General features: G+C 42.2%; 2 protein-coding genes and 1 long non-coding RNA gene across 6 annotated transcripts in view; 1 reads left to right on the forward strand and 2 right to left on the reverse strand.

Annotated features, from left to right (window-relative positions):
• rida (reactive intermediate imine deaminase A homolog) overlaps window positions 1–8,925 on the reverse strand; it is a 20,425-nt gene extending 11,500 nt beyond the window's left edge. The window contains exons 1-2 of one of the 4 annotated variants that reach the window (XM_070547398.1): window positions 3,857–5,321; window positions 1,468–1,648 (exon numbers count right to left, since the gene is read on the reverse strand). In XM_070547398.1, the coding sequence (XP_070403499.1) occupies window positions 1,468–1,648; window positions 3,857–4,126 (451 nt within the window). In that variant the 5' untranslated portion in view covers window positions 4,127–5,321. The other 3 variants (XM_070547400.1, XM_070547401.1, XM_070547402.1) reach the window with 3 other exon arrangements.
• On the forward strand, window positions 6,154–7,159 carry LOC139064249 (uncharacterized). The gene is made up of 4 exons (XR_011517324.1): window positions 6,154–6,276; window positions 6,348–6,421; window positions 6,498–6,551; window positions 6,631–7,159. It is a non-coding gene; the product is annotated as an uncharacterized lncRNA (long non-coding RNA).
• A 45-nt stretch (window positions 8,926–8,970) lies between the features above and the next one.
• Window positions 8,971–16,446, reverse strand: stk3 (serine/threonine kinase 3 (STE20 homolog, yeast)). Its single transcript, XM_070547403.1, has 11 exons — window positions 16,273–16,446; window positions 15,501–15,581; window positions 15,283–15,411; window positions 15,071–15,185; window positions 14,817–14,981; window positions 14,555–14,722; window positions 14,337–14,474; window positions 14,128–14,253; window positions 13,854–14,052; window positions 11,932–12,125; window positions 8,971–11,278 (listed from the first exon to the last, which is right to left on the reverse strand). The coding sequence occupies exons 1-11, from the start codon at window positions 16,293–16,295 to the stop codon at window positions 11,120–11,122; spliced, it is 1,497 nt and encodes a 498-aa protein (XP_070403504.1). The 5' UTR covers window positions 16,296–16,446; the 3' UTR covers window positions 8,971–11,119.
• Window positions 16,447–16,587: the final 141 nt, after the last annotated feature.

The following is a 16,587-nucleotide window of genomic DNA, read 5'->3' on the forward strand; positions in this document are numbered from 1 at the left end:
ACAGAAAACAATACAAAGAAAAAGCACTAAACGTGTGCTTTCTAGTTATTCGTCTGAAAATATATATTCTTCTGATTGGTTCAGTCTGAATAAATACACTTAAGTTAGTAATAACTCATGAAGAACATTCATTCTCAGACAGTATTTGAATGTGGGGTACATATTGGTCACAAAATCCATAATACAATACGAGTAGGGTTGGGCATCATTTGATTTTGAACAATTCCGATTCCAATTCCTCGTTTCGATTCCCGATTCCGATTCTTTCAAGACATTCCATGCTTTACATGAGCGAGCTAACCAGAGATCCTACTTGATGAAATAATCTCAACTTGAACATGAATTTTAACTCTATGAACAACAACATCACCTTCATTTAGACAAAAACATGTTTTGGAGAAAAAAGAAAAAGACTTGCAGCACAGCCAGTGTGTTTGTTTCTGACCACAACCAAAGTCTGGAAGAAGCCTCTGGGATGAGAGGCTAAATGTCTCCAACATATCCAGAAACGTCCAGCTGTTTTCAGCTAAAACTCTCAGGATGATCATGTCCAGGATGACTGAGAACTACACCTCCATGCTGCAGCAGCATTCAGTCAGAACAGGAAGTGAAACTTAAACGTAGCTGCTGTCAGTAACAATCTAACAGATTTAAACATTAAAACTGAACAGAAATAGTTCAGAAAGGAAATTAAAATGTTCACAACTTTGTGTGTGATTTACTATTATTATTATTATTATTATTATTATTTACTGTGGCAGAAGCTGGTGTGGGCCACCACAGAGAAGCTTCTCTAGCACGATGACTTTACTACAGGTTATTGTTCAGCCTTCTGACACACACACACACACACACACACACACACACACACACACACACACACACACACACACACACGTGTTGGTGAGCAGCTGCGTCTGACTGCTGACGCTCCGTGTGTGTTTTTATTTCTGCAGTGAGACAAACTCACCTCACACCGTCCAGAGTTTGTTCTTTAAAGCTTCTATTAAATCCACCTTGTTGACGTATTTTAACAAGTTTCCTCTACGCTGCAGGAGTTAAAGTTTACGTCACGGAGTAAAAGTTCGGCTGACGCGTTTGTTTATATTTGGCCGCTGCGCCGGGTGGGGGGAGGGGGACTCGGTGCTGCACACAGACAGCCGGTGTGATCAGCTCTGAAAAGCGTTGATCGCAATTTGCAGATCACGTTTATTTTTCACGGAGATCGGCCGTGGATTCCTCTTCCGGTCGGCATTCTAGGAATCGAAAGAAAAAAAAAAACGAGCGATTCCGGGAAAAATGAACAGTTGGAACCGGTTCCAATCGATGATGCCCAACCTTAAATTCGAGTTACATCAAAAATTTCTCATCATCCAAATGTAATTACAACCATCACTCTCAGCTCATCGGCTGTCTGATATTGGTACAGAAATTGATAAAATGCAGTTTGTTTAGGAGTGAAAATACCTTTGCTTCTTAAAGAGTATGACCTCAAGGTGCCTACAGATAACTGAGTGGAAACCGTTCTCGTGAACACTGCGGCGGATGTTTGCACAGCCATAGACCTTACAGGACGAATGGCCGGAGGTACAGCTTCTTGTGGATAACCAGCGTCTCCTGTGTGGTTGGAGGATTCTTGTGAAGTGCCCTGCAAAAACGATATGGTCAGTAACTGTGAAGCAAATTTAACTTTCAGTAACAGGAAAGTAAATAAGAAATAGCATAAGAATGGCCCTTCCTTTCCACCAGATGTGAAAACATCGTAATTAGCCGTTGTTAGAGTTGACAGGTTCTTTCCCACCGTCCACTAAAGGTAGTTTTCCAGGAGCACTACTCTGAGTAACTCGGACCGATACAGCTCGGCCCGACCACTGTTTCCAAGTGCACAATTCTGTATTTTACTTCTACTTTATCCCCTATTTTTAGTCCCTGCTCCGTTGAGGTACCTGGCAAGGCTGAGTTGGACCGGCATCGTGATTCTGGCCGCTGATTGGCTAGGGGCGAAATCACTGGTTGCTCCAAGTTTTTTGCCTTCAACCATTTCCTGGATCAGAGTTCGACAAAAAGCCGTAAAACTGAGTAAAATGTCCAGCAGCACCACCATTTTTGTGCACTGGTACACTGTTTATGGATCCCCTTATGCTATTTTTCACGTGTAAAAACATTGAAACGCTCATTTAATTAATACATTTTCAATGATAGTGAAGCGGCTGGGATTACGATAAGCACCTCCAAATCTGAGACCATGGTCCTCGACTGGAAAAGGGTGGCTTGCCAACTCCGGATCGGGAGAGAGGTCCTACCTCAAGTGGAGGAGTTTAAGTATCTCGGGGTCTTGTTCACAAGTGAGGGTAGGAGGGATCGGGAGATCGACAGGCGGATTGGTTCGGCGTCTGCAGTGATGCGGACGCTGAGCCGATCTGTCGTGGTGAAGAGGGAGCTGAGCCAGAAAGCCAGGCTCTCGATTTACCGGTCGATCTACGTCCCAATCCTCACCTATGGTCATGAGCTTTGGGTAATGACCGAAAGAACGAGATCGCGGATACAAGCGGCCGAAATGAGTTTCCTCCGTAGGGTGGCCGGGCTCAGCCTTAGAGATAGGGTGAGGAGGAGCTCGGACATTCGGGAGGGACTAGGAGTAGAACCGCTGCTCCTCCGGATCGAAAGGAGTCAGTTGAGGTGGTTTGGGCATCTGGTCAGGATGCCTCCTGGACGCCTCCCTGGGGAGGTGTTTCGGGCATGTCCTGCCGGCAGGAGGCCCCCGGGTCGACCCAGGACACGTTGGAGAGGTTACATCTCCACTCTGGTCCAGGAACGCCTTGGGGTCCTGCCGGAGGAGCTGGTAGAGGTGGCCGGGGAGAGGACGGTCTGGAGCTCCCTAGTTGGGATGCTGCCCCCGCGACCCGGACCCGAATAAGCGGAGGAAGACGACGACGAAAAATATAAGCGAGTTACTACCCGCTAGCCACCAAAGCTGCAACTACTAAGCAACTAACCAACCATAGATAACTTCTTTGGATCTAAAAAATACATTTTAGATTAGTTGACTTACATTTAAACCTGAAATTTGCCCCCACAATAGCTGTCGGCCTCTGATCCACCATCCTTTTGAAAATACTGTGGTGTATTCTGGGAAATTTTTGACCAAGGCTAGGCTACAAGACACCTCCCGTGTATCCTTGCTCAGCAAGCCAAACAGCTAACAAACAGAAAACATACGCCTCTGTAAAACATGAATATTGGAACACATCTTGGCGGTTCCTGATGACGTATCTCCAAGGCAACCGGGGTGGGACCAAGACATCAAGGCAAGGTGCCTTGACATTGAGAAACACCCACAGAGTTCTACTGTCTATTTTCTATTAGAAGCTAATGCAGGAGAGAGGTGTAGGAGACCATTTCATGTTCAGCCTGCATGAAAAATTCGAGTGACTGATTATATATCATTAGAAATAAGATTTAAAAAAATGTTTTTTATGTGTTCCACACCTTTAACATTCGCTACATTTAGCAGTCTCCCTTATTTGTTTCACCCTTTATATACACGTCAATTTCAGGTGCACACACTGGTATATTTACAATGGACTGTAATCTTCACTGTGTGGTTTGGCTTTAACCTGAGTAACAAGTACCCCCACTCTCCACAGTGAAGTTCAGTCAAATATCAGTGTTTGTAATGACACTGGCAGATTTGTGATTACATAATTCTCTGAAACAGCCGACTGAAAATGCCCAGTGGGTCACGCGGGCGGATAAAAGCGACAGAGCCATGTGAAAATACAACATCTCAATTTTAAAAACAAGCTAACTCAACTTCAAATCCATAACTAGCTGTTAGCATTTTAGTTGTACTCACCGCTCTGGCCTCTCCATCGGGTGGTTTTAACGTCGGGATGGCGCCGGGGTGAAGGTATAATTTAACGGAAAACCCACTCCGGTACCGGTGGAGGTTCGTAAAGCAGTCGTCTGTGAAATGCCCATCGCAGACAAGCACACATTGGTTCTTCTTTTGTGAGCTCCCGAAGATAAAATCACACCATTTCCGGCGATTTAACTCCTCTCTAGGAAGACTAAACAACTGCCGGTGCTTCTCACAGCCAAAAACGCATTTTCGCGATGTTGGCATAATCAAAATAGAAGAGTGGATGAGAAACAAATGACTTCTTGACAACTTCTTGGTTGCTGAAGCTGGTGTTCACTGTTAACCTAAATACCGCGACCGGAAGAGATATTTACCGGAAGTAGTTGACAGCCATTTGTAAACGCCCACAGCGTCGCCGCCATATTGGATGGGTCTCCTAACCATAGACATACATCAATATATATGTCTGTGCTCGTAAAAATTCCAAAGTCTATGCAGAGTGGGAAACTATGCCCGTTTGTGTGCAGATCACGTAGGATTACTATAGACTTTTCTAGCCTACCTAATCAGCTTTTATATTTTACTTTATTTTAATTTATTTTGTTTAATTATATTTATATAATTGTAAGTGTTTTTCTCCCCAGAAGAAGTTACAATGACGTTCTGCTGAGCTGTGGTGGCCTCACGGAGAGGGCCATCGACTAGCACACTGCTGCTAACCACTAATACATTCTCTCTCTCCTGATAATAACTTTTTGTTTTCATTGACTTTTGATGTGCTAATACTAGTTTATCCGTTTAATTATAGATCCACTAGGATAAATACAATAAAGTTTATCTTTCACCAAATACAATATTTACTAAGACATCACAATATAACTATAGACACATTACTTGTCTTTGTGTGTGTGTGTGTGTGTGTGTGTGTGTGTGTGTGTGTGTGTGTGTGTGTGTGTGTGTGTGTGTGTGTGTGTGTGTGTGTCTGTCTGCCTGCTCTGTCTTCTCGATCCCCAGTGAGTCGTGGAGGATGGCTGCTTATACTGAGCCAGGATTCTCTGGAGGTTTCTTCCTGTTAAAAGGGAGTTTTCCTCTCCACTGTCGCTGCATGCTTGCTTAGTATGAGGATTGCTGTATAGTCACTGACACTAGTCAGTGACTTGATGCAATTTGCTGGGTTCCTTACATAGGAAACATTATTTCTGATTGGCTTAATGAACTGTGAATTGGAATGTTTATTATGTGAAGTGCCTTGAGACGACTCTTGTCGTGATTTGGCGCTATATAAATAAACTTGAATTGAATTGAATATTTTAATTATCATTATCAATGATCACCATATGTCTAATTTTGTAAAAAAGAAAAAAAAAGCATAATAAAATGTGCTGCACTGGGGGCAAATGGATACCCATCTATGATGGTGGCCAGCCACTACAAGAGCTCCATTTCCTGTCCACGGGATGTCTATGTATGTATATATATATATATATATATATATATATATATATATATATATATATATATATATATATCTGTGGTATTTTTTTTTTAGTTCAAAACTTTATGTGGCAAGGTGGAGAAACGAGGGCCCGGGCGGGATTCAATCCCCAGACTCCCGGGTGAGAGTCACGCACGCTAACCAGTCAGCCAAAGTAGCCAAGTAGCCAGGGCACATGATCAATCGGGACACTGTGACAGGACGCACACACTGTCACATTTACTTGGACTTGTGAATCAAGCCATCCTATATATGTGAATATATAGTCTGGCCACAACCCATAAACAGATCTCAGTCGTGGGGCGGAATCTGCAGTTGTCTCTCAAACTTTCTCCGCATGGTATTGGACAACAAACAACGTGACATACTCACCACTACAGATGTCAGTTAACAAGGAAGTCCTTCATACACTGTTGGCATACACTGTTGAAGAAGACGCAAATACATGCTTTTCCCAAATAAAGGATTTAAGTACTTCTATGATCTACTCTTGCCTCAAAGAAAGGCCCAAGTTTAAATACTCTGGTGTAGATGACAAAGCCGTTTCCAACGAGCTGTTGCCGTCTTTGTTGTTCCACTCTGCTGCATAATTCCACCCACCAAACCGATTGAGTGCTGTGATTGGTGGGACACAAGACTATTTGGGGCTGCTGAGGTTCTAATTGAGCTTTGCTAGACTGACCAACAAATCATTTTGCTTCTGTTATGGTCTGTCCAGATTTTTAGGCTGTAGTAGGATGAAACAAGCCTGCTCCAAATTAGGTGGGTTGGCGCATACCGGCTTCCGTACCCGTGAGGGCGCTGTGGGTATAAAAGGGAGCTGTGCTCACTGTTGGAGAATGCTAAGGAAACGCTGCATTCTGGCATCAGCTGCTGTCTTTTAACTGTGCCTCAGTAGGTGATTGGCTCTGCTTTGGTGGTATGTACTCTACTGGCTAATCAACTAGTTTTAAGGATATTCGTACTCAAACTATGTTGTGCACTCAACAGCTTGGACATTTGGTATTTTGCACTGGGCGTGATGCTACCGCTCTTCCCAGAGTGAACTGAGCATTGGAGAAGAGGTATGTAGCTCCTGCAGGGGACAGCATGTGAGTTGAACTAATCCAACTCTAGCTCTATGTGTTACAACTCTGACAGGTTGAATACCTGTGCGTTTCCTTGCGGCCTAGGATAATCCTAGTTGGCGGACTGGTAGGTGTGGGCCTCACCTTCTCCAGACTTGGTCAAAAATATAAGTGTTAACTTGTATCTTTTCCCTGTTTCCTTTTAGATTGTGCTCTGTGGTCTGGCGGTTGGCACCGCTGTTTTGCTTTAGTTATTTGATTCGTTCAGTTTTCCCGTTTCTCCCCCTTCCTGTGGGTTCCGCATGGACCTCTGCACAGTGTCGGAGGCTTTCCCACTCTCAGCGTGGGAGTCCAGAGGGGAAAACAACTGTTTTAAGTAGTTTTAAATAATTGTTTGTCTGTAAACCCCCTTTTCTTTTGTGCAAGCTGGGACAGGAAGTGGTGGCCTCGGTGGTGGCGGTCCTGTTTTGTGCTGGTGCTGGGTTCCCTCATGTTGGAGTGAATGTTCACTGTTGCCTGGAGTGACTTTATTATACTTTTTGTGCTCGTTTCTTTTTGGGATTTATCACCCCGTGTGTCCATTCCCTCCTTCAGTTGGTCTCAGTCCTGCAATTTTCCTGTTTGTCCTGTCGCCCTGTTTTTAATCAGAACATTTTTAAACATCTATATTTTATTTTTAAATCAATTGTAACTTTTGGAACCACGTCTCATGCCTCATTTGGCGGACTAAACTTATGTGCCTTCTGATACCTACTTCCTTGGGTGAAAGTCCCAATGTGGCGTTGTTGACACTGTTGGCTGCTCCCTGACCCAAGGAAAAGGTTAAAGCGTGTTGGAGCACGCCATATCTATAGCACCCTCGTGTATTGCCACAAAGCTATGACAATTCAGCAAACAAAGTAACTAAACGAGACATAAAAATTACTAAAATAGTCTTTAGAGCTTTCAGTTGCCATAGTTCCCCTTTGGCGCATGCACTGGGACGAGTACATCAAGTACACACATTTTTGTGGGATGGGTGTGTGGTTCTAACTTGCGGGCGGCTAGGTGGAGTCGAAGGAGATCTCTACAGGTATCTGAAGCTCTCGTAGAGTCTGTCAGAGAGCATTCTCCACTTTAAAGTCCGGGCAAATGAAGACAAACGGAACACTTGATTCTACACTACAGTGATCCCTCGCTACTTCGCAGTTCGTTTATCGCGGATTCACGACTTCGGAATTTTTCTTTGGAGCCTCATTCAAGGGAAAATCGCTGATTCGCGGTATTTTTCACCGGTTCGCGGTATTTTTCTATGCAAAATATCAAGAAATTCCTGTTTTTTTTCATCAATTTCATCATAAAATGCACTTTTTGTAATAAAGCTATAAATAAACCAAGTAAAATATGTAAAGGGAGGGTTTTAAAAGTCTGAATACGTACCTGTCAAATAAATACTGTAAATATGGTGTCCTTACTTCGCGGATTTTCACCTATCACGGCCAGGTCTGGAACGCAGCTACTGCGATAAACGAGGGATCACTGTACCTGGATGGAAAGGAGCAGTGCATGATGACGCAAGCCTTTTCCACCCAGGCTTTTGCAATTGCTTAGCAGATCTGAGGGTAGCTAGAGATGAGATGGAAAATCCATGCATGAAGCCAAAAACCTCATTGGAGGTGATTTTTTTTTTAGGAAAAACATCAAAAGCACCCAAAAGTGGATTTTGCATAATATTGTCTCTTTAAATCAAGTTGCATTCACATTTTAAAGCATAGTAAAAAGGAATACTGCTTACCTGTAAATCCCCTGCCTCACAGGAGCTTTGGGTGTGTAAATAATTTGTTTACCAACTGATGCCATTTTAAAGCAACTTCACTCTAGCTTCTGTGATTTTGCAGCTTTGCGGTTCTCAAAAAGAGCAAACTATATATTTTAATGTGCTAAAGTTCAACGAACAGAAAGCCCCGCCCGTGATCAAACACCGGGCTGTCCCTTTGGACTTGTCCAAACATCCCTTACTCCTGGAAACACTGTTGATCTAAACCATCGACATATACATATAAATACAAGAAACTTGAGGCTAACACGTTCTCACCTGTATGGACCGATAGCAGCAGGTGCTGCTGTGGTGTGAACGACCTTTTTGTTTAGCGCAGACATGTTCTAAATGTGTTTAATCGCTGGACGAGACGGCTGTGTCGCAACGCTCAGGAAAACCTCACGCGCCAGTTTAGAAAAATTACCGTAAACATTAGCATATGTGCACGATAAGTCTTTACCACCTTTCAAAAATGCCTACTAGTAGAATTTATTTGCCTGTGTAGTTTTATAGTTACGGTAGAAATGAGCTCTATAGAACAAAGTCCAAATCAAGAGGTTCAGAGCTTTTTTTTTAAAGTGAAAAGTTACAAAAAGCCATTTAATTCACGTTAAACTAAATGTATTCATATTTTATGTATGTTTTTGTAAACACAATATAATCATGAGCTTAAGTAGCAATCTAACCCTAACCCAATCTACATCCACCAGAACAGCGAAATTATCTAAAAGTAAAGACAAGCAGTGAGTCAGTTTCCTATTTTATTTTACAGAACAAGTAGATTTTTTTACTGAAAGGAAATTATTTTACAAAATCTTTCATATTAACAGTACATTTTTCTGTGCGGTGCTTAACAGCATTCCACTAAAAAGCAAACATGCATAGTCTAAATAAAACAACTCGTTTATTAGTTCAGGAGAAAGTATCCACAGCCACACAAATGCATATGCAAGTCGTGATCGTGTTTAGGGTGCTTTTGCAAACTACTCAGTCAAGTAGAAAGAGATAAAACCAGATTCAATTAACAAGCTGGCAGCTTGTTTCGGTTTTACTCTCCTTGAGGAAAGGCAGAGACACCGTAACAGGTCTGTTTATCAAAACAAACCACATTCATAATGTAACACGAACCAGCAAACGTCACTGAGGCAGGAAGGGGGAAATATGATCTCACATCATCAGAAACATTAGATCGAAGCCACAACAGCTTCTACTAAGTTAAAAGCTACTTTTCATTTCAAACTAATCATTCATAATTGTTCTTTTAATCAACTGAGTGGAGAAAAATCAGCATTAAAAGGTAAATTACTTTGAATTTGGTTAATTTGATAACGACTTCTTTTAACAAACAGGTCAGTGCTCCATGGTTATATAGGATTGTGAGAAACTTACATCGTTTTGATCAATAAGGTTTTTTTAAGGCATTATTAATGGATTTGTTCAACAATTTAGTCAAAAAATTTGAGCAATCACTGAAAAATTAAATCTAAAACTGTACTTGGCTTATTTTTTAAATGAAAAGTGAGAAACTGTTGTCCGATGAGGCACTAAGATATGGGGTGCCATTTGTAAAGTCAGTCATAAAATGGCAATATTTTGAGTTGTTTAGTCGATCGTAAGGGGAAAAAATGGGAGTTCACTTTTCAAAGTCATTTATTTACCATATTATTCATACATTATAAATGTTAGACCCCCAAAAAATATTTGGTTACCAAGCTAAATATTTTACAAACTAAATATTTTGTTTGTAAAAATTTAATTTACCAAATATTTAAATTGGAGCTTAATTTTTGTTTACAAACTTAATTCTACGCTCTAACCCTAGATCCATGCTAAATATTTATTTTAGGGCTAAGCCTAAATATTAATTTAGCTAAATAAATGCTAATCTCAAATAAATATTTAGATCCAAACTAAATAGTGATTTATTATGAAGCTCCAAATTAAATACTTAGTAAATGACTTATCTTGCAAACAAATTATTTAGGTGTGAACTAAATATGTAGTTTGTAAAATAAATATTTAATTTTTAATTAAATCTTTAGCTTGCCAACTAAATACTCAGTTGGTTACTTTAACATGTATAAATGGTAGACCTAGTGAAAATATGACTTTGAAAAATTAACTCCCAATTTTTTTCTCGTACGATAAACTAAATAACCTAAAATACCGCTGTTATGTTATGACGGTCTTCACAAATGGCACCCTATACTAAAATATGTGGCTGGGTAACAAATCCCAAACTTTTTACTTGGAAATAAATACTATAAAGACAAATGTTTTGAACTTGAGTGATCCACAACCAGGTGAAAACACATTTTCAGCTCTAACATGTGAGGAAATAACCTTTTTTTCTCTCCCCATTTCTTATCTTGAAACTAGGCTTCAAACCTTTTAAGGCATTCTCAACATAAACATAATTTGATTGTCTTTGGTCATGGACGAACGTCCACAGCTTCAGATGCAGGTTATTTCCTAACTAGGCTCTGTTACATATTTACATCAGGAATAAAAAGTCTGGGGAAAAATTTTTCATTAGATCCATCTGCAGCTGGAGACTTCCTCTCCTGCTGATGGCGTCTCCCAGCAGGAGCGCTGCGGACGTTTTGTGGAGAAAAAAGGGAACTCTGATACTTTCAGAAGTCTGATGACCTTTAGTTGCTTCTTCATTTGGCCTCAAGTTATGAAGCATTACCTGGAAAAAGAGCATCAGAGGAAGTGTAGAGGAAACATGAAAGATGTAAAAAAAAAAAAAAAAAAAAAAAAACTCAGACCAATCCAACTTCAGAGATCAGTGATTCCATTTACAACATGATCATTTCCTGTTGGGCTTCCAGGACAGAAGTTCAGCGCTGGCTTTGGAAAATCGAGGCCACAAGAGGAAGCAATGGGAACAGAGCTCAGAAGTTCTGTTGTCGCCTTTTCTTAGCATCCATGGCGTCCAGAATGGGTTGCCTCTTAGCGGTGTAGCGCTGCCGGAGTTCCTCGATCTCCCGCTCCATCATGGGATCTAAGGCACTCAGACGCAGCTGCAGCTCCTCAAAGTCCAGGTTCTTCAACTGGGTGGAAACAAAAACAAAACAAAAAGGAAGGAAGGAAGGAAATCGGTCACACTGGGCTGCTTCTGCTTTGCTATTTTAATCACTTGTCTGTGAAAAGTTTGCATCTAGATCAGGGGTGTGCAACATTTTCTAGAAGAGGGCCAAAAATCATAATGTGTTTTGTTGTGCATTGATCGTTTTCTCCTTTCATTAATATAAGAAGAAAAACATTTTTTTTGTGCATTTTTGTTTTCTCTCCATTTTTTGCCAAAGTTAAGAGTAAACCAGGTCAGACATTTTTTAAACTATAGTAACTTTATTGTCATTTGTATTTATTTTGGTTAACAGGAACAGATAATATAAGTTTTGCTTCTTTCTGTTCCTTTTTCTTTTTTTATTTTTGCAAACCTGTTTTGTGTTTTGTTTTTATTTGTGAATAAATGAAAATAAACTTAAAAAAAAGTTATCAGTCTTCACGGGCCACAAAATTTTTATTTATTTTCTGAGATAATGCAAAAAAATAATTTATGGTGATTTACTTTTTATTTGCACTCCTCAAAATAGGTTTACAGCATCAGCAGCCGACTGAAGGAACACAACTCGACACAAAATCCCCCCCAGGGCCCATAAATGACCCCAGACCTGATCTAGATTAACACTCAGAAACTCACAAAATCAAAGTCTCCGTCCTGAGGAACCTTCCAGTTGTCTGGGAAGACATTTTTGGACTGGATGTGGTAGCCCAGTTGCTCCTTCGGCTGGTTGTGGTTGTAGTTCTCCTGCTGCTGGGCCGCCTTGTTGGAGTCCTTCTTGTCAAAATAATCCATGAAGGACGGGCGTATGGGCTGCTGGGACGTGGCGTGCCCTGAGGAGGGAGGAAGGCGTTTTAATGACATCTTACAGAATTGCAGATTTTTTTTTAATCCGAGGAGAAAAAACACATTTTGCTTCTACTTTTCTCTCAGCGTGGTCGTTTTACACAGAAATACAAAGGAACGCCACAGCAGAAACAACTATTTTAGCTGTGATATTATCTGATGACATTATGAAGATAAAATGGCCTTTTGGGAAAACTTATGAGCAAATATTTAGTCTTTTTATCATGGGGTTCTACAAAAACTTTGTTTTTACTATTGGAAACAGTTGGAGCTCAAAATGGCACAGGAGCAATAAGTGACCAATAACACCCCATAATAAAGCCCAACAATGGAAAGACTGGTTTGCCCCACCCACTCAACCAGGACATGAATTTTTCATCAGCTGTAGTTTAGGTTAGCGTTGGCAGCAGCTCGGGCTAGCGTTGGCAGCAGCTTGGGCTAGCTTTGGTGGCAACTCGGGCTAGCGTTGGCAGTAGCTCGGGCTAGCACTGGCAGTAGCTCGGGCTAGCACTGGCAGTAGCTCAGGCTAGCACTGGCAGTAGCTGGGGCTAGCGTTGGCAGCAGCTGGGGCTAGCGTTGGCAGCAGCTCGGGCTAGCGTTGGCAGCAGCTCGGGCTAGCTTTGGCAGCAGCTCGGGCTAGCGTCGGCAGCAGCTCGGGCTAGCGTCGGCAGCAGCTCGGGCTAGCGTCGGCAGTAGCTCGGGCTAGCGTCGGCAGTAGCTCGGGCTAGCGTCGGCAGTAGCTCGGGCTAGCGTCGGCAGTAGCTCGGGCTAGCGTCGGCAGTAGCTCGGGCTAGCGTCGGCAGCAGCTCAGGCTAGCATTGGCAGCAGCTCGGGCTAGCATTGGCAGTAGCTCAGGCTAGCATTGGCAGCTGCTTGGGCTAGCATTGGCAGTAGTTCAGGCTAGCATTGGCAGCAGCTTGGGCTAGCATTGGCAGTAGCTCAGGCTAGCATTGGCAGCAGCTTGGGCTAGCATTGGCAGTAGCTCAGGCTAGCATTGGCAGCAGCTTGGGCTAGCATTGGCAGTAGCTCAGGCCAACGTTGACAGTTGCTCAGGATAGTGTTAGCAGTATCTTGGAATAGCATTGGCTGTAGCTCGGGATAGTGTTGGCAGTAGTTTAGGGTGGTGCTAGTGTTAGCTCAAGTAGCATAGCTGTGGCTAACTTTGTTCTGTAGTTAACATGATCATGGCCAGTGTCTATATAATGCTGAACTTGAAGTTGGTTGGAACATGCCAATAGGGCTTGCGACCACACGTGATTAAGCATAGCATTCTGGAGACGGCACAGACCTTTAGGCTGCGAGTTGCCCACATTTCCAACCTGACTCCAAGTTGGAGCCCTGAACAAATTTGCAGACATGCATCTAAATTTTGCTGCTGCCAGCTTCCATCCTGCATGTCAAAAATTTGAGACTGTTGCAGATTGAGCTTGTGTTGAATTTTTTCCCCAAAGCTTTGGTTTGCCTCAGGGAAAACGGAAGGTCAGAGCAGACAAAGAGCTGCTTTATAGTGAAGTGGGAAAACAAAAAGGTTGACGTGAAAGAGCACGTTTGTAGCATCAGCAGTCACGAGGGCATGGTTTTAACACTTCTTCCTCTTTGGAAAGAAGCCAGTTTTTCCGACACCATCCATTTAAACCAAAGTTAAAAGCCAAGTTCACGCAGCAAAGTGAAAGAGATGTTTAAATTCCCCCTCATTCTCTCAAATATGTGCTCACGTCTCATGGATCTCTGGGCTTCCTCCTCGTTTTCATCATCACTATTAATGACCATGGTGCCCAGGTCCGACTCCAGCATGGTGCTGTGCTCAATCATGGTCTGTGCCCCGTCGCTCATGGTGCTGGTGGCTCGCATGGTCCCCGCGCCCTCGGTTCCAGACTTCACCATGGTGTGAGAGTCCACCTCCGTCTCGTCCTCCTATAGGAGACAAACCCCTGCAGTATAAACGTTTTACTGGAACTTTATTGGTTAATGCACGTGAACAAAACGTACAGAGTTGTCCTCTTCCTCCTCTAGCTCTCTCTGCTGCTCCTGCTGCCTCTTCGCCTTCATCTCCATGGCTTCAGTGATCAGATCTCTCAGGATCGTGACCGGCTTGGCCTGGCTGATGAACGGATGCTGCGTTTCCACAACAGGAAAAGGAAATTAAATCGCTCAGATTGGAAGCAGGATTGTACAGATGAAGACCTTCTTGCTCCAACCTGTAGTAACTGAGTTGCAGTTGCTCTCTGCTCTGGGTTTTTAACCAAACACTTCTTTACAAAGTCTGTGAAATCGTCTGACCAAAGCTCCGGCTTCCGAAACGTAGGAGGGGGGTTGGTGGGGATCATAAAGATGGCCTGTGGGAAATCAAAAGTGGGAAAGTGTCAAATGTTTTCTTTTAAAACCCTAAATTCATTAAAAACTAAAGAATACGCACCCTCATAGGATGGATGTCAGCGTAGGGAGGTTTACCCTCAGCCATTTCTATGGATGTGATACCCAGAGACCAGATGTCTGCAACACAGTTGTAGCCGATCTCCTGGATCACTTCTGGGGCCATCCAAAATGGCGTCCCAATCACAGTGTTCCTCTTTGCCATCGTGTCCTTCAGACATTAAACACATACCATCAAAATTCAGCCAGAGATCGACTGAAGCTGGCATCAGTGCATTGCTGCAAACATTTGGCGACAGTGTTACCGTAAGCTGTCCTGCAACGCCAAAGTCAGCCAGTTTGGCGTGCCCCTCGGTGTTGAGAAGGATGTTTCCCGCCTTGATGTCGCGGTGGATCTTTCTCATGAAGTGAAGATACTCGAGACCCTTCAGTGTTGACTTGAGGATGGTGGCAATCTCCTCTTCTGTCAGCTGACGTGGGAAAAAAAGGAAAATACAAAAGTAAATCAGCAATTTAACCTATTTTATGAGCCAAGCTGTAACTTTTTAGAAACGCGCACCGTTTTGTTTCTCAGCCTGATGATGTCAGAAACAGAGCCGGCTCCGCAGTACTCCATGACTATCCACAGATCTGTGTTTTTAAAGTAGCTGCCGTAGTATTTCACAACATACGGGCTAAGAGGAAGGCAAACAAACGTGGTTCTAAAAAACTGGTGCAAAGGCGACTTTGGACAGTCTCATTCATTAGAATTAAAGAAAGTTGGGGTGTCACCTGTCACACTGCTGCATGATGGAGATCTCCTTGATGATTTCCTGCAGGTCAGACTCCACAGGAACCTGCTTGATGGCCACCACCTGCCCTGACTCTTTATGAATGGCTTTAAATACACTGCCATAGGAGCTGATTACACAAAGAAATGCATCTTTTAAGTGAAACTACTAAATAAACTATGATTTACACAGTAATTAGATCAAGTTAAAACATCTCACCCTTCACCAAGTTTCTCTAAAACATCAAACACCTCCTCCGGCTGCTTGGTCAAGCTGTCCTCGCTCAGCTTTTTCAGCTTGCTGAAAAATTCAGCAAAAATATTGTGTATTTAACACAATGTCTCTTTAATAATGGAAGAAAGACACAATATTTCTTTATATATGCACATCAAAGTTTATTTTATAGAGTAAACATTACTTTCTGTAGGAGAACTTGAGTGTGTGTTTATAACTTAAGAGGAATGATGAAAATAATTGATGAAATCTAGATAAAAATACTGTTTAAAAAAATTTTGAGATATTTTTGGTCTTTGATCATAATCTGGATTTAATGCAACCTAGTATCAATGTACACAAATTAAACAGATAATAAACAATTTAATCCTACTGTCTTATAAAATTTAAATACATTTTAAATTTAATTAACTTAAAAGGTGCTAGCTTAAGCTAACCAGTAAATAGATCGGTCCAAAATAAAGTAAACAGTTACTTCGAATAAATTATGATTTTCCTTAATACACATTTAATTTATTATATATTTTTGAAGCGACAATGAAATCACCCCCAACGACGCGAAATCCAAAAACGTCTAAACAATTAAACAAACCATAATCTCAATGGAGGTTTTAACCGGTTTTGTGTTTTTACTTTCTGCTTGTTTATCTCTGTGGAAAGTTTGAGAGAACTGAATTCGCTTAGCATTAGCATCCTGAGCTACCGCCTACATTAGCCTGGTGGTAAAGCAGAGGTCTCAAAGCAAACGTTCACAAACCTTTTAGGCGCGGACGGCTCCATGGTACACCAACTCGGAAACAAAAGTCAAACAAAGTATGAAAAAGAGAGCGCGGGTTTGTCAGTGGTAGTCAAGACGTGGACATTGTCGGCAGATTCGTTGTTGTCACAAACTAGTGGAGGAGGGCCAGCTGGGGGGAGCTCTTCAAATGATGGACATTCTTGTGTTCGACGCTGCGACAGCGCCCCCTGTCGGGACGGAAGCGCACTTTACATTGTTTTATTTTACAAAAACACAATTACGAATCAGATTGACAATGTTTGGCTCGAGTCAAAAACAAAAACTCTAAATAAA

Source organism: Nothobranchius furzeri, chromosome 19 (genome assembly GCF_043380555.1).
Source record: "Nothobranchius furzeri strain GRZ-AD chromosome 19, NfurGRZ-RIMD1, whole genome shotgun sequence".
Lineage (NCBI taxonomy): Eukaryota > Metazoa > Chordata > Actinopteri > Cyprinodontiformes > Nothobranchiidae > Nothobranchius > Nothobranchius furzeri.